At 49.1% G+C, this 23,259-nt stretch overlaps 1 protein-coding gene across 3 annotated transcripts in view; it reads right to left on the bottom strand.

The window, feature by feature from the left end:
• Nucleotides 1-607: 607 nt before the first annotated feature.
• The window catches only part of abca4b (ATP-binding cassette, sub-family A (ABC1), member 4b), a 22,825-nt gene continuing 173 nt past the window's right edge, over nt 608-23,259 (bottom strand). Inside the window, exons 2-50 of one of the 3 annotated variants that reach the window (XM_084708535.1) lie at nt 23,069-23,162; nt 22,812-22,953; nt 22,487-22,626; nt 22,040-22,167; nt 21,106-21,303; nt 19,809-19,898; nt 17,744-17,984; nt 17,363-17,502; nt 16,716-16,832; nt 16,411-16,608; nt 14,829-15,034; nt 13,988-14,164; nt 13,565-13,787; nt 13,125-13,346; nt 12,733-12,937; nt 12,519-12,611; nt 12,107-12,313; nt 11,835-12,012; nt 11,578-11,709; nt 11,270-11,409; nt 10,909-11,046; nt 10,501-10,682; nt 10,149-10,254; nt 9,737-9,942; nt 9,455-9,506; nt 8,948-9,001; nt 8,443-8,618; nt 7,664-7,788; nt 7,409-7,507; nt 7,071-7,260; nt 6,817-6,911; nt 6,651-6,683; nt 6,429-6,534; nt 6,241-6,315; nt 5,941-6,110; nt 5,527-5,704; nt 4,954-5,069; nt 4,711-4,858; nt 4,187-4,310; nt 3,586-3,715; nt 3,339-3,459; nt 3,008-3,070; nt 2,792-2,898; nt 2,491-2,632; nt 2,157-2,291; nt 1,693-1,796; nt 1,506-1,598; nt 956-1,205; nt 608-802 (exon numbers count right to left, since the gene is read on the bottom strand). In XM_084708535.1, coding sequence (XP_084564661.1) covers nt 686-802; nt 956-1,205; nt 1,506-1,598; nt 1,693-1,796; nt 2,157-2,291; nt 2,491-2,632; nt 2,792-2,898; nt 3,008-3,070; nt 3,339-3,459; nt 3,586-3,715; nt 4,187-4,310; nt 4,711-4,858; nt 4,954-5,069; nt 5,527-5,704; nt 5,941-6,110; nt 6,241-6,315; nt 6,429-6,534; nt 6,651-6,683; nt 6,817-6,911; nt 7,071-7,260; nt 7,409-7,507; nt 7,664-7,788; nt 8,443-8,618; nt 8,948-9,001; nt 9,455-9,506; nt 9,737-9,942; nt 10,149-10,254; nt 10,501-10,682; nt 10,909-11,046; nt 11,270-11,409; nt 11,578-11,709; nt 11,835-12,012; nt 12,107-12,313; nt 12,519-12,611; nt 12,733-12,937; nt 13,125-13,346; nt 13,565-13,787; nt 13,988-14,164; nt 14,829-15,034; nt 16,411-16,608; nt 16,716-16,832; nt 17,363-17,502; nt 17,744-17,984; nt 19,809-19,898; nt 21,106-21,303; nt 22,040-22,167; nt 22,487-22,626; nt 22,812-22,953; nt 23,069-23,162 — 6,906 coding nt within the window. In that variant the 3' untranslated portion in view covers nt 608-685. Of the gene's footprint in view, nt 803-955; nt 1,206-1,505; nt 1,599-1,692; nt 1,797-2,156; nt 2,292-2,490; nt 2,633-2,791; nt 2,899-3,007; nt 3,071-3,338; nt 3,460-3,585; nt 3,716-4,186; nt 4,311-4,710; nt 4,859-4,953; nt 5,070-5,526; nt 5,705-5,940; nt 6,111-6,240; nt 6,316-6,428; nt 6,535-6,650; nt 6,684-6,816; nt 6,912-7,070; nt 7,261-7,408; nt 7,508-7,663; nt 7,789-8,442; nt 8,619-8,947; nt 9,002-9,454; nt 9,507-9,736; nt 9,943-10,148; nt 10,255-10,500; nt 10,683-10,908; nt 11,047-11,269; nt 11,410-11,577; nt 11,710-11,834; nt 12,019-12,103; nt 12,314-12,518; nt 12,612-12,732; nt 12,938-13,124; nt 13,347-13,564; nt 13,788-13,987; nt 14,165-14,828; nt 15,035-16,410; nt 16,609-16,715; nt 16,833-17,362; nt 17,503-17,743; nt 17,985-19,808; nt 19,899-21,105; nt 21,304-22,039; nt 22,168-22,486; nt 22,627-22,811; nt 22,954-23,068; nt 23,163-23,259 lie in introns of all 3 variants that reach the window. The other 2 variants (XM_084708537.1, XM_084708536.1) reach the window with 2 other exon arrangements.

Genomic DNA, 23,259 nt, shown 5'->3' with positions numbered 1-23,259 from the left:
AACATGCAATTATTACACAAAGCTATTCTATTCTCATCACATGTGGCTATTACAAGCACAGTCAGGTGGTTCAGTTACTTGGTTATAGAAACATTTGTCTTCATGTTCATGACATTTCAATTGACAAACACTGTAAGTGACATCAATTAAAAAGCATGGTAAACTGATATCAAGAATTAAAACCGGGAAAAGGTGTTTTGTATAACTCACTCTAACCCACATTATCCATCCTTTTTATTTCTATATGTCAAAGTTAAAGTAGATCAAAATGCCCTGTGTTTAGTGGGATGTATATATAGAGTTAGATAAGCCAGGCAAAATGTTAGGATATGACTATGATATTAAGATATATATTATATATTAAGATATATATTATGATATTAAGCTTTATATTTTGTCTGATCTTCCAGTATACTTGCATTACTATCCTCTGGGTTATGTAAACCAGCTGTACAGGATATAGAAGGGAACCATCTCTGGGAACCACCATCATCAGCCAATGCCGAGCTAAAATAGTATTAAAACAGCTTGACTTGGGCATTCTTTTTTGCTGTACAAAACACATGAGCATACAAGAATGACTTCCAAAGTCTATCACACAAACCTTCAAATATACAGCCAAACAATACAACAACCTACTGGATATTTCCTAGTAGGCGTATGTGTGCTTGTGTCAGTATATGCATCACTTTTTCCTTTTAAGGGGGGCAATCTTGATTTCTTTCCGTGCACCTGCTGTCCGTGTGTTCAACGTCAGGTCCTCATCCTCTCCACACTGCTGCTTGGCAAAGTTCACAAACACCTGGAAAACACACACGCATTTCATAATCAATACAAAGTCAGAGAAAGTATTACCATTTCTACATACAACAGTATTCCATTTTGCACGTGCCTTAGCCTTGCTAAGCTTAAGTCTACTTCCAAGTGACAGAACCTCGGTCGTAGAGTTGTTTACCTGGTCCAGGGTAGTCTGGGACACAGAGTAGTCCTCTACATTGAGTTTGTCCTTGTTGGCTGCTACCAGCTGGAAGATCCTGGCCAGGGAGGAGGAGGCGATCTCGTACTGCAGGGTGTTGTAGTGCTTCTCCCTCTGGACACACCCCGGGAAGTTACTGTGCATGAAGCTCTCAGCCGGGCTCAGGTCCGGGGCCACGCCCACTTTAGCTGCCTTGATTTTCATGGTCACTACGTAGCCGTCACCAAACCTGGATGAGGAGGGAGGGAGGGAGGGAGGGAGGGAGGGAGGGAGGGAGGGAGGGAGGGAGGGAAGGAGGGAGGGAGGGAGGGAGGGAGGGAGGGAGGGAGGGAGGGAGGGAGGGAGGGAGGGAGGGAGGGAGGGAGGGAGGGAGGGAGGGAGGGAGGGAGGGAGGGAGGGAGGGAGGGAGGGAGGGAGGGAGGGAGGGAGGGAGGGACCCACGTCAGTCAAACGCAAAATGGTGGCAATGTTATTGAGGGGAACATGTTTGATGCTGCTGCTAGTTTGCTCTCTGGTCACCCAGTCATACTTGTATTTGAGGTTCTGGATGGTCCCGAGGCATTTGAAGGTGCCGTTGACCATGATGGCCAGGCGAGTGCAGAGAGCTTCACACTCCTCCATACTGGTGGGAGACAGAGGAGACAGAGGTAAGGTCAACCTTTAATTACTGTCCTGTTGCATGTAGGGGCAGTGGGAGGGCTGTGGGAGGAGCCTACCTGTGTGATGTCAGCACCACGGCTCTCCCGTCCTGAATGACACTCATGATGGCGGTCCACAGGAAGCGTCTCGAATGGGGGTCCATCCCTGTAGTAGGTTCATCCTGTTTGGGTGCACACACACACAAAGCACACACAAAGCACACACATACACACACTTACATGTAGGTCCATACACTCTTATCATATTGTTTTACCCTTTATTACAGATTTTCAGCATCGTGAAAAATCCTAAACTCAAACAACATATGGCAGACTTTCTCCAGCTTTGCCAAATCTTACTTGGAACAGTGTAGTTTCCTGCCATGGCAAAAAGGATAGTGAGTCTAGGTCGACTGAAGCCATATGGTAGCCAATCTGGATACCTGGACCATTGCACTGACAAATCTCTGAATAAAAGCCAACAGCCCAAAAATTCAGGCCTATATACGAAAGGCAGCAACACAGCTGGCTGACTGACTCACCAGGAGAACCAGAGCTGGGCAGCCAATCATAGCGATGGCTGTGGAGAGCTTGCGCTTGTTGCCTCCGCTGTAGGTCCCAGCACATTGCTCTGCGTACTCCGTCAGACCCAGCTTCTGAATACCCCACTCTGCCACCTGGAGAGGAAACACAAGACGTGGCATAACTTAGAAAATAAATACACATCTGTGTTTATCTTACATACAGGCTGCGACTTTAATCCCATATGAATCATTTTTATTGTCAAAATGACGATACCTTTCTCCATACCTGGAGAAAGCAGAGTTTGAAAGTAGAGTGTGTTTTTCTGCATGTCTCCAGGGTTGAGGCACTCACCCTGGCGATTTCGGCCTCCGGCACGCCCCGGAGGCGGGCGTAGAGGAAGAGGTGCTCCCTGCCTGTGAGCAGCTCATCGATGGCGTCAAACTGGGGGCAGTAGCCCATGTTCTGATGCACATCCAGCATCTGATCATTAATACTGACAAAAGAAAAAGGACGAGGTCAACTCAAACCAACAGGAAGCAGGCGCCTCTCACATGGTGTACCGTTTCTAACGGTTGTAATGACTGTCGTGCTAATAAAGCTGACTTGAATGGACTGTATCAACCCTATTCTTTTCAAGCCCACCCAGCAGTACCTGTAGCCAGCGACCGTGGCCTCTCCAGAGCTGACGTCTGTGTCACCAGTCAGCATCTTAAACGTGGTGGTCTTCCCAGCACCGTTCACCCCCAGCAGGCCAAAGCACTAGTGACACACAGGTGGTCAGACCAGTGTATACACAGACCTGGTACACGGACATGCCATCGTACGTGGTTTTAAATGTGCTGTCTATTTAACATCACGCTGGTCCTACCTCCCCTGCAGGAACACCCACACAGATCTTGTCCACTGCTGGTTTCTTCCGGCCCACATAGGTCTGTACGCAGAAGAGACGCTCACCTTTTACACGTTTTACCTCTGCTACACAGCTACTAATCAATACAACTTCACACTTTATAATACTCCTGTGTGTACAGGTTTTCCTTCCCCCGCCCCAGACAGCACAATGTACAGTACACACAGGGTTTCATTTTTGATGTTGTTAAGAGTCGGCGGAGTATCCCAAACAGCGCCTGCACCAATGCATTATCAATCCACCATACAGCCACGAGGCGGGTAGTCGCGGGTGTCTCAGAGAGTCTGACCTTGCAAAGGTCCCTGATCTGCAGGATGTCTTTCCTGCTGCCTCCGCTGTGGACCCTCTGGCGCTCCATGGCCACGTCCTCGTCCTCGTCCTTGGGCTGGGATCTGTTGCCGTCGGACATCCTGCGGCAGGGAGAGAGGAAGAGACGCCCCTTAAGTCAGGAGGAAACGTGACCCGGTAAAAAATCCCTTTGTGAAAGGCTGACGACTTTGACGACCATCGTGAAGAGAGAAGGGGCAGAGGCTCACCAGTGGTCCATGAAGAACCTGTACTGGATCAGGATGTTGAGGAGGAAGTAAACAAAGCCCTCCACTGCCATGAAGACCAGGTTCTTCCCCACAAAGTCCCATCTAAACGGGTCCATGCTGTACTGTTCACCTGCAATCCGATTACATAGCTTATAAAACGGCAGGCTCCCTTATCCAATATTGGCTGTTCCTAGCATGCCTGGAGGTTGTGGAGGGGGCCGGCGGTGTGGTGGGGAGGCGTGTGAGGGGGGAGGCGTGTGAGGGGGGAGGCGTGTGAGGGGGGAGGCGTGTGAGGGAGGAGGCGTGTGAGGGGGGGAGGCGTATGAGGAGGGAGGCGTGTGAGGGGGGGAGGCATGTGAGGGGGGAGGCGTGTGAGGGGGGAGGCGTGTGAGGGGGGGAGGCGTATGAGGAGGGAGGCGTGTGAGGGGGGGAGGCGTGTGAGGGGGGAGGCGTGTGAGGGGGGAGGCGTGTGAGGGGGGAGGCGTGTGAGGGGGGAGGTGTGTGAGGAGGGAGGTGTGTGAGGGGGGAGGCATGTGAGGGGGGAGGCGTGTGAGGGGGGAGGCGTGTGAGGGGGGAGGCGTGTGAGGGGGAAGGTGCAGACCGAAGCGTGCATAGACGTCGGTGACGGCCTGGTTCATGGCCATGTCGATGAGGCCCCTCCCCAGGCAGAAGTGGGGGAACACCAGAAGCCCCTTCTTCAGCCACTCATTAAACGCCAGCAGAGACTGAGAACAGAGACACCGTGGAACAGAGTTAGCGACCACAGAGATTGTCACAGCTCAGGTTTTTCCATTTTCAGCCTGCTCCCACAATTCTTCTCGTTATCTCTCTCTTGATAACTGACACCAACTCTCTCTCTCTCTCTCTCTCTCTCTCTCTCTCTCTCTCTCTCTCTCTCTATCTCTCTCTATCTCTCTCTATTTTTCTCTCTCTTTTTCTCTCTCTCTCTCTCTCTCTCTCTCTCTCTCTCTCTCTCTCTCTCTCTCTCTCTCTCTCTCTCTCTCTCTCTCTCTCTCTCTCTCTCTCTCTCTCTCTCTCTCTCTCTCTCTCTCTCTCTCTCTCTCTCTCTCTCTCTCTCTCTCTCTCTCTCTCTCTCTCTTTCTCTCTCTCTCTCTCTTTGCTCACCCGGTTGTTTTCAAACAGCTCCAAGATGAAGGTGATGGCACTGCTGTTGATGCCGATGAAGAGGTTGATGCAGGAGAGGGAGACGTAGGCCGTGCTGGGGATGCTGAAGATGTAGGACATGGGGTACATCATGGGAGTCACCGCCCACCTGGAAACCAAAACAGGTCCCAATATCAGTACGTCAGGAGGGGCCAATAGGGCCAAACACAGTGGGCTGAGGGGGCACCTGCTGGAGTGACTCACCCATAGAGGAGCAGCAGGGCTATGAGGGCAGGGAGGTTGGTCTGTGAAGTGTAGCACTTCTTATCAAAGGCCATGAAGATGGCCACCACCATCGCAGTGCTGATGCTGTAGTTCATCTGAAGAAATCAAGGAAACGAAACGAAAGGAGAAAAAGATATGTCATGTACAGTGTATGAATGTTGTAAGCTGGGGGTCAGATGGCTGAGCGGTGAGGGAATCGGGATACCAATCAGAAGGTTGCCGGTTCGATTTCCGGCCGTGTCAAATGATGTTGTGTCCTTGGACAAGGCACTTTACCCTACTTGCCTCAGGGGAATGTCCCTGTACTTACTCGCTCTGGATAAGAGCGTCTGCTAAATGACTAAATGTAAATGTAAGCTGCTCGTTGATGGGGATGAGTACAATTGGGCTTAGTGTTAATTTGATAATGTGTGAAGTATTTCCGTGAAATAATTACTACCAAGTACTACTTCTCATTTATACAGCTGTAGACTATGATCTATCCATATGACTCAAATAACACAGCATTGTACAGCAATCACTCGTTTCTCGTGACTAATCGTGACCACTGACCATGTCCCAGAAGAAGTTGGCCACCCAGTAGATCAGAGGGCTGACTCCGCTGACAAACTGCAGGTGCTTGGCCTTGGTGACCCGCTCCTGAATGAGGTAGAGGACGAAGCTGGCCGGGATGAAGGACATGGCGAAAATGACGCAGATGGCCACCACTGCATCCACTGATGTGGTCAACCTGGGGGAGGAGGGGGGAGATGGAGGGGGGGGGGGGGGGGATGAGGTGCAGAGGAGGTCAATAATCCCTTTCAGCCATCCATTTAAAACTGGACACCTGGGTTTTCTTATACACATCTATGAAATAAGACCGTGTCTTCATCTGCCTAACCCAGGCAGTGGATTTTCCTGTGGACCAAACTCCTGCCTTCCAGCCCTGGAGCCTGGCCCAGAACTGGAGGTCCCAGTGACACTCACACAGTGACCTCAGACAGCTGCTCCTTGGTCAGGTTGAGAGGGTGGTTGATGGCAGTGATGCCGTACTCTACGGGGTTAGCCTGGGGGGGCAGGTAGGCCCTCAGGATGGCGTTGTTGGCCACGTTCATGAAGGACACCATGGCGTGCCAGCCTTTATTGTTGTACCACACCTGAGGCAGAAGGGTGACGAGCACACGTTAAGGTTTGGACTGAGTATGACGCTTCCACAACATCAAATATTGTTTTCAGAGCTTAAAATATAGCTATACACTGAGGTTTGTATTTATGAGTCACACTCACCTTTACGTTGTATTCACTCTCCATGTACCTGAGGAAAGGTCCAATTTCCTTCAAGGAAACCTTAGCATAAGGACCCTGAGTAAACAGACATGACACCAACCACTTAGTTTACATTTCTAAGCACAGACATGAGTACTGATAGTGTATACTGATAGTCCTCGCCAGAGGGGTTCTGGACCCCTTCCTACCCCAGTGATGTTGAGCATCTGGCCCAGCTGGGACAGAACACTCTGGATCTCCTTGGGATCCACATCCAGTATTGGCAGCTGCCCTCCCACTGACAGGCCTCCATACCTGAGAAGGATCCAGACAGACATGTTCTGTCAGTCAGTATCTGCTGCCTTCCACTGGAGAGAGACAAACTACAAATGACAAATGGTTCACATCGAGATGAGGGTTTGAAACCTTACCTTTGCTCATTCACCCAGTATTTGCTCTTCAAACTAGATATTAAAAACAATACAATGGTATGAAAAAGGGATTGATATGAATGACATGTTGCCATTTTATGGCTCTAAGGAATCTCTGAAGAAGTGTCAAAGGGAAAATCCTCATCTCATAGGGCTGAGGATGTACCTGGTTCTGATGAGATCGGGGTAGGTTTTGACCAGGAAGTCAGAGATGTTACTGCTAGTAAGGTCCATCAGGATGTCTCCTGAAGCCTGCTTCCTCTGGTAAACATAGAAAACACAATCACATGTCAGATATTACTGCTGCCTTTATGGAGTCCTTCACAGACAGACATACACAGACACACACACAGACATACACAGACACACACACAGACAGACACAGACATACACAGACAGACGGACACAGAGCTTCCTAACCTGTCGTGGGGGCAGCCCCCCAGCCCCCTCCGGACAGATGGGCATCATGGTCAGCTTCTTGTCAGTGCTGCATTGGCAGGAAGGGGAGGGGTTGAGGGGGTGCCACTCTGGGCTCATGAGGATGTTGCTGGCCACAGAGGAGATCTCAGGCACGGCCCAGTCTGTGGTGATGTTCCCGCACGGCATGTTTCTATAGGACACACAAAGGGCTTCCTGTAGTTAGAGCCAATGGAGACTTTCCTACTGTGTTCATTTGAAAACATTGATTGTGTATATTCATTCAGCCAAATAAACAGCAGTAAATGTTGCTGAATATTCATGGTGGACCTACTACTCACTCGAGAGGCTCTCCATCCATACAGCGCGTGCCCAAACCAGGCCTTTCCAACAGCACCTCTGTGAAGCGTTTCATCGTTGGGTGTGTCGGCATTTCATTACTAAGAACAAAGGAAAATATTTAAAAAGGTCAAATAAAAACGCCTAAAAAAGCCTTATCTGTGTAGTTCCTGGGATGTACTATAACAAAGGCTTGTGGGTGATGTAGTCCTTCACTAAGAGTGTTTGTGAGATACGTGATGCATGGAAGGACCGACCTGATGAAGGTGTACTGCTGTCCGTACATCCAAGGGGTGAGGGAGAGGCTGGGGTACTCCCCAAACGGAGGGACGATCATGGTGAAGATCAGGGCGATCAGCACAAAGCTGGCAGGAAGGACGATCTGGAGACACACAGCATATTGCAGTCAACTGTCACTTTGAGAGGATTATGCCTTTGCAGATACACTAGAATGATATTTACTCATCTATTATTTCTTTTTTAAGTATCCCCCTGGCCTTTAATTGCACCTCCAAAGTCACCATCTTCTATGCAAAGACTGTGACTGTTAACACATACTTATTCAGCAGACTCTGTGGGAGAATCTTTAACCCCTCTCTGAACTGATAGGACGGACAAAACTGAGGTGACCTTTTCTGATGAAGTCGCATGATGGTGAAGGTATAGGCCCAATCTGGTATGTTAAGGTTTGTTTACAGACCAAGAGGATGTCGACCTCTGACCAACCCCCCATTTTATAGGTAAAAGGAATGCCATCTTTATGGACCCTAACTGATTGGAACCAGTTGGGAGTTCATAAATATCTTAGTAACTGGAACCAAAATAACATATCTGTTATTTGTATGTATTTTTGTGCAAGACTGCTTTTAGCCAGAGAACAGACATCCCAGCCTTATTTTCACGCAGAATAAACTTGGAATGATCTTACTATTGCATCCTGTAAGTCTTGATCAGTATTGAAGCATGACAACACATGAACATTGGCCAACCCCACAAACATGGCCGTGTCTCTGAGAAGTCTGGTCAAGTCTGGTACCTGTGCCAAGAAGTCTTTGTAGCTACGCGTGGCGTGGTGTACCCTCTTGACCAGCAGGGCGTGAAACTGCTTCATCACCAGACTGGCACCTTTCACCTGCCTGGAGCCCCGCCCCGCATTGCTGTCCGAGTTGCCCTGGTTACTCCCACCATTGGTCTGCACCAGCCCATTGGCTTCTGTGGGTTTGTGTTAGGAGATGTAACATTGAAGTCCACAAACTGTGACAGTGTGGTTCCACTGTTTATGTAAACTAGGAACATATAAAAAGCAAAAAATAATTAAGAAACTATGCGGGCCCCCACTAATTTGTATTAAAAGAGAAAGCATTGCTTTGGAATGACAGTCTGTTTAGGCAGAAGAGTTGTGAGAAAACACTAAACTGCTGTCATTAGCCTATGAATCTTTGCCAACAGTAGAACTCTACATCAGCAAAGCCCCTGGTGTTATATTCTGACCCAGCAAGCAGAGTTAGTGTGCGGCAGCTGGAGCTAGCCGTTCCTCTAACCTTCATCCTCCTCCACACCAACTTTGCCTTTCCTCTGCAGAAGCATCCACTGCTCTACAGTGGGAAGTGGACAGGTCACAGCAGACAACATGTCAACTAACAAGGAACGAACATGACTAACAGACTGAGGCAGACTGTTGGCTGCCCAACCCTGGTCCTGGAGAGCTACCGTCCTATCACATTTTCTCCAAATTCTCCAACCTCTAGTTGTAACCAACCAAATGTAGGTGCACTAGATTAAGGTTGGTGCAATAGGGCTTTAGCTCCCTGGGAACCAGGTGGAGGAGCCTTCGACTAGAGTCTACAGAAAACAGCCTTGACATATTAAATCAGGTGCCGACATGATTTCATGCAGGTGACAGACTGGAACAGGAACCAAAAACACATCTTCACATCAGACATATTCAAGCTGTTACTACAGATCCCATTCAGTATTCAGCAGGAGTTTAGGGGAGAAGATGGGGTGTGGATCACAGCTGAATGTGCTGGGACAAAGTCATCTTTTACCTGGGGTGCTTTTTTGTGCGGCCTCGCCGTCTGCAGTCACCTTGATAAAGATCTGCATTGGGGAAAAGCTTGTTTATAAACCATTTAGGATGTGCATGATCACATGTGATATATAACATTAGAGGTATGATGGATCGTGTTTTTGTACTGCACTATCGATATACCAACACGTCAGTGGATTTGTTGGTCAAATAAATCCCTTATATTGATTAAAGTCCTTCTTTTCAGAACAGATATGGGGGCACGTGGTGATGATGTCATCAAACGAGGACGAGGTCCTACCTCCTCCAGAGAGGTGTCAGAGATGCCGAAACTGCTCAGGCCCATGTCCCCCAGAGTCTCCTCCAGCTCCCTGAACAGGCTGGCGTAGGCCCTGTGCTTGAAGCCCTTATTGGGCAGCAGGTAGGTCAACTCCTGGCCAATCATCTCGATGAGCTTGGCCTCAGGAACGTGGTGGTGGATTAGATTTGTGATGCTGTCCACCTCACCTGAGAGAGGAGGAGGAGGAGGAAATAGAGCTCACGACTCGGAACAAAAGTCTCCTTGATTTAACATTATTTTCCACATACAGAACCCCGGCCAGAATCTCCACACTAAGTAAAAACTCAACATTGTAACTGAGAGCCACGCAGGAAGGAACAGAACATACAGAAAAGACTAAGAGTCTAGAATAGACATGATAGAGGCCCCTTACCGTCCAGGGCTCTGTCCATTTGCTCAGACTGGTTCTGGGACTGGTCCTTGTACTTGGTGCAGGTGGAGCAGGTGCAAGAGCACTCAGAGGCACAGTCACACTCATTCTGGGTGGAGAGAGAGAGAGAGAGAGAGAGAGAGAGAGAGAGAGAGAGAGAGAGAGAGAGAGAGAGAGAGAGAGAGAGAGAGAGAGAGAGAGAGAGAGAGAGGAGAGAGAGAGAGAGAGAGAGAGAGAGAGAGAGAGCAGTAAAGCATGTTACTCAGAAACTCATGATGACCATGCACTGCAAACGCGACGAGCGGGCACGACCCACGGATGCCAGTCAAGTCCGGGAAGAACGACAGGTCCTCACCTCTTTCTTCTTCAGGTCCTTCATGCGTCGGACCAGTGTGAGGTAGAAGCCCACGCCAAAGCAGTTCTTGAGGAAGAGGGGGGAGCCGCAGCAGTGGAGCTGGCCCTTGGAGATGATGGCGATCCTGTCGCTCAGCAGGTCAGCCTCGTCCATGTGGTGGGTGGACAGGATCACTGTCCGACCTGGGGGAGGGGTTACAAGTTATTCAAATGTAGATGTTTTCATAGTTTGATATGAATATATCAACTTGGACAAAGTTGCTTAACTGGGCAAAGTTGCTTCGATTTCAAACAAGTTAGCAAGCGGTTTATGAGCTTCCTTGCTCATCTGCAAGTTGTCCTGAATCTGGAATGGGCAGTGAAAGGGGCAGTAGTACATGTCTGTAGCCAGTAGAGGGCAGTAGCTTACCAGTCCGGTACTTGAGCAGGAGGTCCCAAATGGATCGCCTGGAGTAGGGGTCCACTCCTGAGGTGGGCTCATCCAGGATAACAATCTTTGACCCCCCAACAAATGCCATGGCAACAGACAGCTTCCTTTGCATCCCACCTGAACAGTGCAAGAGACAATGTATCAGTGAACAAACCAGAGAACAACATCCCACACACCCACTCACTAAATGTCTAAAACCTGTGCGCACACCAAACATAAAACCTCAATTTTTCACAATATTAATAAAGAAACATTACAATGTGATAGATGTACTTTCAACTGTTGGCAGTAAGGAGATGTTGTACACCCCAAACGGACGGACATCCTGGGCAAGACTCACCAGAGAGGTTCTGAGCCTCATCATCTCTCTTGTGTGGGAGGCCCAGGTCCTCCAGCATGTCCTCCACCTCCTTCTGTGCCTCCACCTTGGTCCTCCCCTTCAACATGGAGTAGAACAGGATGTGCTCCTCCACAGTCAGACTGGGGAGAGCAGGAGGACCCGTCAGTTACCAGTGCAGCATTAACATCAGGTGTGTGTTCCCTCAATGCTGTGGTGCTGTTCCTTTTGTGGGTAAGCAACATTCTCTAAATTCAGTAAATTGTCACCCCGGCTACAAGCAACATTTCCCAGTCGCTTGCAGGACTCACTGGTTGAACAGGATGTTGTACTGGGGACACATGCCCATAGAGGTGCGGATGATGTCCATGTCGGTCCTGATGTCTCTCCCATGAATGTAAGCAGTGCCTGAGGTGGGTGGGAAGAGGCCTGTCAGGATAGACCTGGGGAACAGAACACAGATATTGACTATGAGTGGGATCGAACCATCCAGTAGATCCGCAGCCAGTTTAGTAGCTAGTCATGTTGAGATCCTGCCATTGGTCTGATTGGTTTGTGGCATACGCACATGGTGGTAGTTTTCCCGGCTCCGTTGTGTCCCAGGAAGGATGTGATCTGTCCCTCGTAGAAGGTGATGCTGAGACTGTTGACAGCAGGGCGAGGGCTCCCAGGAAACACCTTGACCAGGTCCTGGATCTCCACCCCCATCACTAGTCCCAGCGGCTCTGCCTCAAAGAACAGCTTACCTGGAAGAAGAAGCAGGGAAACAGAAATGGTGGGTATAGAGGTGGAGCTTGAATAAACACGGTGTCAAAGCGTCAAATTGATGGTGTCATCTACTTGTGTCTTCCTCCTCATTAACAGCCTCTTGGTTTTCTTCTCCTTCCAGCCTCTTCTGCTGCTCCTCCCTCTCCTCCCTGTCCTTTATCAGCTTCTCCCTCTTGTCCTGGTGTTTACAGGTCTTCTTGCCAGAAGATCCGTTGCATATGGACCTGCGTCGGGACCCCAGGCTCTCCACATCTACGTCCACATCAGGACAAGGCTTCTCTGCAGGGGAGACACAGGGAGGAAGACAGAAGCATTCACTTGTTTCAATTATTCAATTTTGAAGGGAAAATCGTTAATACTTTTGTCAAAGAGGCACACACCCAATGACAGCTGTGTTTAATCATATTTAGAGAGAACCTATAAGAAAAAACTTTGACAACAATGCCCACAATAGATTGGGAGAGACTTGAACAGTGTCACTAACCAACGTCGTCCGTGTCCGAGGGGGTGGTCTCAGATTTCTGCCAGTATGAAGACTGGAAGGGGAAGTAGAAAGGTCGACCAATACCATACTGCCCTGGAGGGGCGAGAGAAGCTTTAACTCAGAACACCTGAACGTAGTATGAGATCAGGTACGAGTTGGCATTTGTTTCCACTCATGCACACACTTAAACACACAACATACTGTGGAGACCGACCTGGGAAGACATTGTCGAGGTACCAGGCCAGGACTGCGTACAGCACGGCATCAAACACCATCATCCGTATGGAGGTGAAGAAGGAGTAGGCATCGCCCTCTAGTGGACTGGTGCCGATGTTGTCCCACTGCAGCCCCAGACCCTGCTCCTCATACCGAGACAGGTACTCCGTCCCAAAACCAAACGCCACAGGAGACAGCAGACTCTGGAAGGGGAACAGGGCTCCAGTAAAACACACGTATACCTGCAAAAACTGAACCTAACCATCACGGTGACTTAATTCATGACGTCGCCCTAGCAGCCGTTGTCACAGTGACACCAGGCAGCTCTAACGAGGTCCTATCGGGACACCGAGATCCTCATTCCCAGGGGGAAGGCATTAGTGGACGCACCGCGCCAAGCTTCATGTTCTTGGTGATGCGGTCCTGCCAGGCGAAGCAGAGGATGTGGGGCAGGTAGAGGGTGAAGTAGATGATGCCGCTGCAGGCGGCCGCAAGGTTGGCCTTGTTGAAGAACACGCTCAGGAGGAAGCACTGCAGGATGGTGGTGACGGTGAAGGTCAGCAGGAAGAAGAACACGATGATGGGGTTGCTGTAGTTGAGCACCTTTCCTGACTGGAAGAGGACAGGATAACATGTTCAATTTTCCCCTCTTGAATGTGAATGGCATCATAAAGATTCGACACATTTCTCCCAAATTCCACTAGGTGGCACTCACGGATACAAAAATTGACAAACGTTTCCGTTCAGAAATCAGAAACACGACACCAAAACTATCAATTGTCCCTTCTTTGAGCTACCCTCCCATCCCTTCCTCTCCCCTCATCTCTTACCATGATGATGGTGGTGAGCAGGGCCGTGCTGGCTGTCATCATGAGGAAGCTGTCGATGAACCAGGTGTACCAGATGACCCCGTTGGTGACCCCCATGGCCTTCAGGGTCTCCTTGAGCCTCAGCTCCTTCTCCAGCACGATGCTCTTGACGATCATGGACACAGAGTAGATCCAGGCCAGCACCATGAAGATGGGGAAGCAGCGGTTCAAGGTCAGCATGAAGCTGTGGGAGGACGAGGGAGGCGTGTTGAGACACGACACTTTCAATAGAAGGAGCGTCAGGACTCTGTTTGATCTGTTATAGTCAGAACAGGTGTTCTGTGTCACACAAACAAAAGCCCCCCCCCCAAAACGCCCCGCTCTTCCTCCATTGGATGTGAAAGAGACGGGGATTCATGACAGACAGGCGGGTGACCCACTCACAGGTCGTCCACGTAGCAGGGGTAGGGCATCTGCTGGACATAGACGCCGAGTGGCCAGTCGTTTCCAGTGTGGATCTTGAGGATGCCGTGTTCGATCATGTCCTGGAGGTAGGCGAAGCCTCCCCAGATGTACCTCAGGTCATCCATGGGGTCAGCCCTCGGACCAGGGTCCCAGTACCTGACAGACAGACGGGGCAGAGGCACAACGGATGAAAGCAGGTGTCGTTATCCTCAACGTACGTACAAGTAGGTGAGAGGGAGGCCAACATTGATTAACAGAGCAATGTTGTTGTAGGTCTGTATTCATTAAAGGGAGATTGCCCTCGCAGTAGCTGGCTCATCTACCAATCCTCTAGACGACACACACAGCAGACACAACGCACACTCAATTCTTCGTTCCAGTCATGGAGATAAGTCACTCGCAATCCCCCTTCGAAAACAATCTCATTAGTAAATTGGTAAGGGCTACACACTAGCCCTCCTGCACAAACAAAAACAGGCTGCATAGCTGGCTCTGCTCTGACACCAACTTGCTTGTGAAAGTAATTGTTAGCATGGAGATATTATGTGTATTAATGTGTGGGCTTAGTTTGGCTGTATGTGTTCATTTGAAGAGTGGGTTAAGATGTAGAACCTTAGAGACAAGTGCTGCCAGTTATCAGTAATGCAACATAAGAAGAAGAATTGACCATCTTAAGGCCATGTAAAGATCCCTAACACATGTTGAAACGTCTGCCTCAGCAGGTCAGTGTTAAGGTGCTGTCTAACTGTCTTTGATCTTATTGGTCTGCTCCACAGCATCAATGTCTGCCTCAGCAGGTCAGTGTTAAGGTGCTATCTACCTGTCTTTGATCTTATTGGTCCGCTCCACAGCATCAATGTCCATGCGGATCTTGTACTTGACATGCGGCGGTGGGGAGGTGGTCCAGGGGTACATATCCAGGAAGACGAGCCCCGCCCAGAACTTGTTCTCTTCCAGCAGGTACAGGGCCTGGTGGGTCATCTGGGTCTCGTCGGTGTGGGCCACAAACTTATCCAGGCTGATGCACTGCAGGCAGGTGAGAAAGAAGGGGCAGGGTTATTTGTGTGTGTGTGTGTGTTTGTCTGTTTGTACACTCAGGCACGGGTTGTGTGAATGTGTGAGTGTCCACTTTGAGCGTGTGTGTGTGTGACCATGTGTATGAGAGTTTTTTGGGGGGTTTGGAATCGATTGCTAAGCACGTCCCGGTGTGGGCAGACAGCAGAGACAGGAACAGTGTCCTGCTCAGCAGAGCCACTCAGTCCTCACAGGCCTCTCATTCACAAGGGCTCTGGTGACATGGGAAAGTCTTAACAGCTACGTTCACTCTGCACCGGAGCACTCGAAGACGCACACATACACACACACACACACACACAATGGTCCTGTGAACATCTCCCACACACACACATGCACCCACACACACACACACAAATCATGCTTTTTTGCTGGGGGCCCCAGCGCTCGATGTAAAGCGTGTCTAATGTCTTCATTCATATTACTGTACAATGCCCTCGGAGCACTCAAAGAGAGACAAGGGCACTCCTCATTCATCCCTATGGCCCCATACATTCACCATACAAGCATACCCACAGTCTGAGGATGAGAAAAACACCCCCCCACAGACACACACAAACACACACACACACACACATACATACACACGTGAGTGTGCCAGGTTCTCAGTGAAACATACTTTCTAATAGGCTTTCGACATGTGAACACACCCCTGATAAGTGAGTGGCTAAGATGCTAACTGAGGCAGTTTCTCCAAAGAGTGGGCTCCAGTTGACAGCTATATCGAATTGGCTAAGTCGCCTGAGTTTGTTTGCAGAAACACAAGAGGGCCCCGGGCCTCGGAGAGACAAAGAAGAGATGGAGACGCTCGTCCCCATAGGGTCCCTCCAACTACGACCTCCGACCCCTCAAATCGATTACAGGGCCCCCCTAAGGATCGTACAGATGAAGCGAGGAAGAGATGGGAGGAATGGCGGATGGATAGAGTGATTTGCCCCCTTTTATTTGCCGAGTCCGGGGGGGGCGGTGTTTCAATGCAAAGCCAAACACAAAAACAACATTGAGCTCATGGGGGGGGTGGTGCCCCACTCCCACCCTCTCTCCACTTCATCACAGGCCACACAAAGGCAGGCCTGGATGGGGATGACAGCTGGCTTGTTCTCTTGCCTTTCACCCATCTGGATGGAAGCAGCGTTCCATAGCTCCACTAAGTGGCTCTCTCGCTTTGAAAGGGGGGCCGAAAGGTGATCTGTCGGGGTTCAGACCTGGAAGACGGACACCAGCCTCCAGACACTTGATGTCTCTACGTGGACAGCCTCAATGCTAACCGTGTTGGATTTATTGCATTTTTTTTTATGCGGTACTACTGGTCTGGTCGTTTTCCTCACCTCTCCGTATTGGTTGAACATGCGGATGACCTGGTCAGTCAGTTGGAAGACGTTCCTCCAGTCAAAGTTGGGAAGGCCAGCCTGCCTATTCTCTTCTGGCCCACTGTACAGGAAGTTGAGGATGTCTTTGGTGGAAAACTCGGTGTCCTCCATACTTTGGTCCAGGAAGTGTGTCACTGTGGGGTTTGCAATCGTATCCTAAAGGGACAGGGAGAGACGGACCAGATTTGTCAAGAAACGTCAAGTTAAAACCTTATGACACGTATTTGTGTGAGTGTGTGTGTGTGTGTGTGTGTAGGCCCCACCCTGATCATGTTCATCTGGACACTGTTTTGGAAGAAGGCCCAGAGCTGAGGTCCCACCTCCTCCCAGGCCTTGCCCATGTTCTGCAGCCTCTCCAGCTCCTCAAATGTTGTGTTGGCCTGTTGAATTACACAACCACACACACAAGTCCATAGGAACAGAAATACACACTGATACAGAAACGCACTTGTATGATATGTAGGCTCAACTTCACGTATAGACACTGCATCTTTGTAGCAGTGTCAAAGAACGACCTGTTACATCTTCGTCTCAATCATCAACCAACAGACGACCCCTCTCTGTCTGAACTCTGGGCATTAAGGTGTACGTGGTTTTTTTCCGAGCAGCCCAGTAAGATTCTCATTAACGGAACTCCCCCTGGGAATCACATCTGTTTTCTGTCAACGGCCGTGAATATGACTTCACTGAGTCTGAAAGCAAGCTCTGCTTTCCCTTTGTGCTGCACCCACACATTCAATTTAACATCCCCCTCCTCCTGCCCTCCTCCCCTCTCCCACTTGTGGCAGACCCCCCTTCTCTCCAATGTGGTATAGTCAGCTCATTCCTCAGAGGGGTGGGGGTGAAAGGAGGGGTACGTGAGTACGGGGGCGGGGAGGGCGGGGCTAGGAGGGGGTCTGTGCTCTCTTACACTCTTTAATATCTGTCGGACTGCAGGGGAGTCGGGGGCGTACAAGATCTTTCCCATCAGCAGGGGCTTGACTGAATTCCACACAATTTTGGTGACAGGGTTGGACTCCAGAGTCTGCATCAGGGAATTGCAGAAGGGAGCTATGAGCCAGTGAGAGAGAAGGAGAGGAAGAATAAGAGGAAAGAGGTTACAGGAGACAATGATACATTGAAAGTGCACTGTAACCCTATATCAAACTACATAACCCATGACCACCCACATGCAGTGCACTATTAATGTAATATTTTCCATGACCACCCAAAGTGCACAATTCATATTACATTTTCCATGACCACCCATATACAAGTGCACAAGAGCACTACGTTTCCCATGAACACTCACTGGTGGTCTTGTCATAGGCGTAGCTGTCCTGGCCCTTGGAGCTGTTGACGCCCAGGAAGACCTTGTAGTTGTTGTCCTCGTACCAGTTGAAGGAGAGGACCCTGGAGCCCCCTCCCTCCGGGTAGCCACAGAACAGGCCTGAAACAGTGGACATGAGCTGGGTGAAGGAGGAGGGCCCCCCTGCCTGGAACAGTGGGTAGACCACCTGGATCAGCTCTTTGGTGCTGTTCCTCTCCAGCAGCTGGGAGTGTGGGTGACAGAACATCAAGGAGGTGTGGAAATGTGTGTCCATCCATGCGTGCGTGCGTAGGTGGGTGGGGGGAAGGCATGAAAAAGGAGGGAGGTAAATGAGTGAGTGAGCGAGTATGACTCATGGGCGTTACACTGACTTACAAGTGCACATTGACTGAAACCTTGTCAAATCCGTTTCTTAGTACTCATACATTAAACACTTGAGCAAAACAGTCCTTACTGTGAGAACTTTATTCTCTGCTGCACTCCGCTCTCTACCTCTCTCCACACAGCTGGTCATTAGGGCTGGGTTCCACTTAACATGTTCTGACCGTTAAAAGCTGGTTAAACTGTTACAGTTCAACACTTAACAGAGAAGCATCGAATTATGTTTGTCCTGTACTGCAATACTTAGTGAGCTTTGACTTAGGGTCAAATTCAGTTTCAGCTTTTTTTTCTTTTTTATGATACCATCATGTACCTTAATTTATAGCGTTATTTATTTCATAGGCATGGCCTGGCATATGGATTCAACTGGCAGTTCTCTCATTGACAGTACGGAGATGATTCACTGACTGTTACAATCCCAAAGCAGATCCAGTGCAACCACATCTGGGGTCAAGTGAGAACCCTCTCAGCCACAGGTGTCCTGATCCAACACCTTGATCCAACACCTTGATCCACCTTCATCTCCTCACCTCATTTCTCAGGATAGATTAGCAGTATCTTAAGTGACACGTTCCACACTCTCTGCATAATGCAATTTGTTACGTTGTCCAATACAAAATGTAGGATTTGACCACAAGATGACCTCGTATTTCAATTTAGTTTGATAATAGGAACACCCAAAAAAGGGAACGTATTGCGCTAGTAAGGGAAGTAAATGATTATAAATGTTTTCATGAGACAATAGACCCCACAAGAAAATCTCTTAAAGAGCCTTTCTATAAAAAGAATTAGGATAGGTGGAGGGTGGGCAAAGTATCCTCCCATTGATGAAAATAAGTTGACTCTAGTGTAGTCACGCTAGTGCATGTTTTCCGTCGGTACGCTCATTTGGCACTGTCTCACTTCCTGTTCAGGAGAGGAGGAGCTTTTTTCTGAGTGCTAGTAGGACAGGATAGCCCATAACTGTGACTGGCCTAGACAGCCGATCTCAGGCTGCTCAGCATAGCCCTGGGCAATGCACTCACACACGCCTTTGACTGTTTTGTTATCATACTTTAGTGATCCTACTACAATATAAATCTAAGCTGTAAAACAACACGGATTGAAACAACTAAAGTGGTTTGGTCTGTTGAGGATATGACTCATTCACATGCTTCATGCACGGTACTCTCTCTCTCTCTCTCTCTCTCTCACACACACACACACAAAATCCCTCAAAGTACAAATAGGTGATGAGTACTTTTGGCCAGGCTTTCTGTCACCACAGTGATGGAAAAGATTAGACCCGCCTACAGGATGTCACGTCCCAGGAATGTCCCAGTGACTGTGATCCAATGGCAGGACAGATGGGACACACACACCCCGGGAAACACACGTACACTACAATCACTAATACAAAGACAACAAGGCGTAGCGTGCACTAATGATAAACACTCAATGGCTCTGGTATGCTGGGAGACCCACAGGTTAATGTGCCTATCGACTTAACCTCAGACTGTGGAAAGGACCCTGAGCTGCAGGGGTGCATGGTCGTGTGACCCAAATCTCTCCTTGAGTTTTTCTTTCAAACAAGTCTATACGGAAGATGCTAGTTTCCTGAATGCTAAAAATAACGAGGCGTTTTTCTCAGAGAGAGGAGAAGACATTGGACACAAGAAGTACTCACCACTTGGACCTTCTCTGACACCCCAGTAAACACTTGGCCCCAGAAGTACAGGTCAATCCCATCAGCGTAGTCATCAAGCACCCGGGGCAGCTGGGAAATGAAATACAACACAGGTGGAACATCTGAGATGAGATCTGGGAAGAACTCAACAGGCAGGCTACCATTGATGCCAAATGAATCATTTTCATGCGTCAACAGATTCAGGATTTCGTTGAATCCGCTGTCTGTAAAGGGTCTGTGCTGTGTGCTGAACCTCTGTAGGGATACAGGACAGAGGTAAGCTATTGAGGTACTTTGATATGAGCGAACAGTCATTACTATCACTTTTAAAACACACAGTTTCACCTTTACCACTACAGGCAAACACCATGAACAGTGGGTCTTAGACAGAGGCCCCTTACAGGTTCATGGTGCTAGGAGCTGCGGAAACAGTGCATGCCAACCCAAACACACACATGAGAAGGCCTTCCTCAGACATTCCTCACGCCTGCATTTCTGTGAGCAAAGGAAGAGGGGAGGAAAGACGAAAAGAGAGAGCGAATGACAAGGGAAGGAGGGGAAGGGAAGGAGTTGAGAGGTTGATAGGCCATGGGGGCTTGGGTGTGAGGAGAGGAAGAGCTGGACGCAGGGAGTAGTGTGTGTGCTGAGCTATACATAGGCTGTTTGCTATACTTGTTAAGCTAATGGGCTTTGAGTCAAATTGGGCTCTAGGGTTAAACTTTAGTTTGCCATGGAGTTTACATTTGACCAGCAGTGCAACACTCATAACACTACACTCATACTACAGCTAACTCATGGAAACAGGACAAAAACATCTTCAGGGTGGCTGTCTGTCTTCTTCCGTGGGTGACACGTGGGGAATTTATTTATACATGGAACCTTGCCGAGTCTTAGTCAGTCTTGAATGAGGTGGGAGGGACCGCTATAATCCTATTAGAAAAATAGGCCAAGAGGGACATCGCCATGCCAACCCCTTGAGCCAATCTCCCACCTCGGCTGAGGTGCACCCCAACAGAGAGGGGGGAGATGGGAGATCATGGCTTCAGAGGGGCTGGGCAGATAAGAGGCAGAGAGGGAGGTGGCAGAAACACAGGAGGTTAGATTCAACCCAGCATCGAACAATGGGTAGGCAGACCTGACAGGAGACACCAATCTGACAATCCAGCACGACCTGCATGTCACGCCTTCTTCACAAGAGGACATGACATCTAGCTTCAGTACCCAAAAGAACCAGAAGAATGTCACTCAATACACTGTAACGACCAGAGGTGACAGAGGAAAATACTCTCTCACTGACCAGCCGGAAGATCTTGAAGAAGTCCACGTTGGTGTAGAGCATGTCCTCGATCCTCTGGAGCTTCTGCTGGCTGAGGGCACACATGGCGTTACGGACTCCATACAGGCCCCTGCGGCTCTGGAAGATGATGAAGCGTTCCAGCAGGGCCTGGCTACAGGCAATGTCCTTCAGCTGCAGATCTGGGATCCCAAAAGCAAACTAGCCAGAGAGAGGGGTGAAAGAAGGAGCAAAGGGGGAGGGGAGGGGGGGTAGTAGAGGCAGGACAGGGAGGAGAGAAAGGATTGTAAATATGTATTCATATACAGTGCATAGATATTATGTTTTATCATAGAACACAAAATCAACAGAAGGTTTGAGCACCTTCGATGTAGGCCTCTGACATCCTGGATATCCAAGAGGTTTTAAAAAAACCTTTAAAAAGGTTTGGTGCTCCCTGAAATTGTATTACCATTTGTCACTGGCACAGTCATAGTGAGAAGCGCAGGCCTACCAACAAAGTAAAGAGGGTACAGACCAACCTCTCTGTGATACGGACTGTCCTGAGAGACAGGAACTAGCCCTGCATTCAACAGACAGGAAATCAGGGATAGCAGTGAATCACCCAGGGAGGATGGGTAACGATTAGCTACTGAGGTTTATCCAGACAGCACATTCCTGGAGGAGGAACAACCCAGTGAGAATACCCAGACCTGACTGACACCACCAGGCCCTGTGGCCCCCTGGAGTCTCTCCGGCTCTGTGTACGATACAGAGCACACGTAGAAAAGATGCGTTCCATTCTTTGTTGTCAACACTATTAAACCGATACAAAGGGCCGACGAGGAACAACAAGGAGGAACAATTCCTACATGTTCCATCATGCACCTAATAGTAAATGAGAACGATGACTCGTACTGCTGCCAGGGTCTCAGTCAGACAGTGTTTGCAGTCCTACCTGCTCCAGTCGCACTTGGGCATTGATCAGCGAGTGGACCACAGACTCTGGCAGGCCGGCGTCCCGTAGCAGGAAACTTGTAAGCATCTCGTCATCCTTCAGAATGTCCTCAATCTTTATCCCCCGTCCTGGACAGGAAGCAGAGCAGACCCAGAAGGTTAGACTAGATAGTCTCAACTCTCCATACAGGAAGTGAGAGAGGGGGGCCCCGAATATGACCAGGAAGTGATTGACAGCCAGACTGACTGATAGACAGAATAACATACACAGAGAGAGAGAGAGGGAGGGTTGTCTATAAGAGACACATGTCAAGGGGGGAAACTAGGGGGAAACAGGTGAATAGGAAAGAGGGGGGGAATGGGATGTTAGACTTGTTATCATGACACCCATAGACATTCCCAGTGACTGAGATTCCCAGGGATACAGGGGGTCAAAGTAGTTCCTCACCTGAGACCTGGGAAGGGTTGTTCCGTAAAGTGTCCATGAGGTTGCTCAAGGTGGACAGCTCTCTCCACACCCGACCCAGCTGCTGGAACTCTGGGTCGTTGAACAGCACCTCCTGGGAGTCGGCATAGAACCGGGCCAGTCTACAACACAGAACACAGCAGGGCCTAAGAGTCTAGAACACACAAATACATACCTGTATAATCAATGCAGATGACTAAAACTAACAGCTACTTCTACAATGAATAACTGCAAATGACATTAACAAAATACAAAGCTTGCAGTATAACTGATATAGTTGAACTGAAACCCCTATAATCATGCTCACATGGAGTTGTTGTAATTGGAAACAACTCCAGGGGATTCTCCTCTGGTTGGATATCTGAAACAGGGGTTGTTGGCATTGCAGAATATGCCCTGGATCCATGGAAGAATCCCTGTTGAGGGCAGGGCCTTGTTGGGAAAGTGACCTGGAAGAATGTGCAACCCCACAGGGGGAAAAAAAAACATGTCAAATAAGACAATGCAGAGTAACTGTAGTTGTAATGTTTACATCTGTTCAGTGTAAAAAGTGTTAAGACGTACATTCATGTTGCTTGTACAGTGGGTTAGCCTTTCTCAGCCACACCAGACCAATAAACAACACCACCGGCCACACAATCTCCACCAGGAAGCGGATCTGAGCACACAAACATCAACAACCTGCTGAATCCAACTCACAACTGAGGAGGAGAGAATGGGGGAGACTCAACTCTGGGATATACAGTATTATAATT

The sequence above is a fragment of the Hypomesus nipponensis genome, chromosome 10, assembly GCF_054491055.1.
Source record: "Hypomesus nipponensis isolate SF chromosome 10, ASM5449105v1, whole genome shotgun sequence".
NCBI lineage: Eukaryota > Metazoa > Chordata > Actinopteri > Osmeriformes > Osmeridae > Hypomesus > Hypomesus nipponensis.
This window is presented reverse-complemented; position numbering and strand designations above follow the sequence as displayed.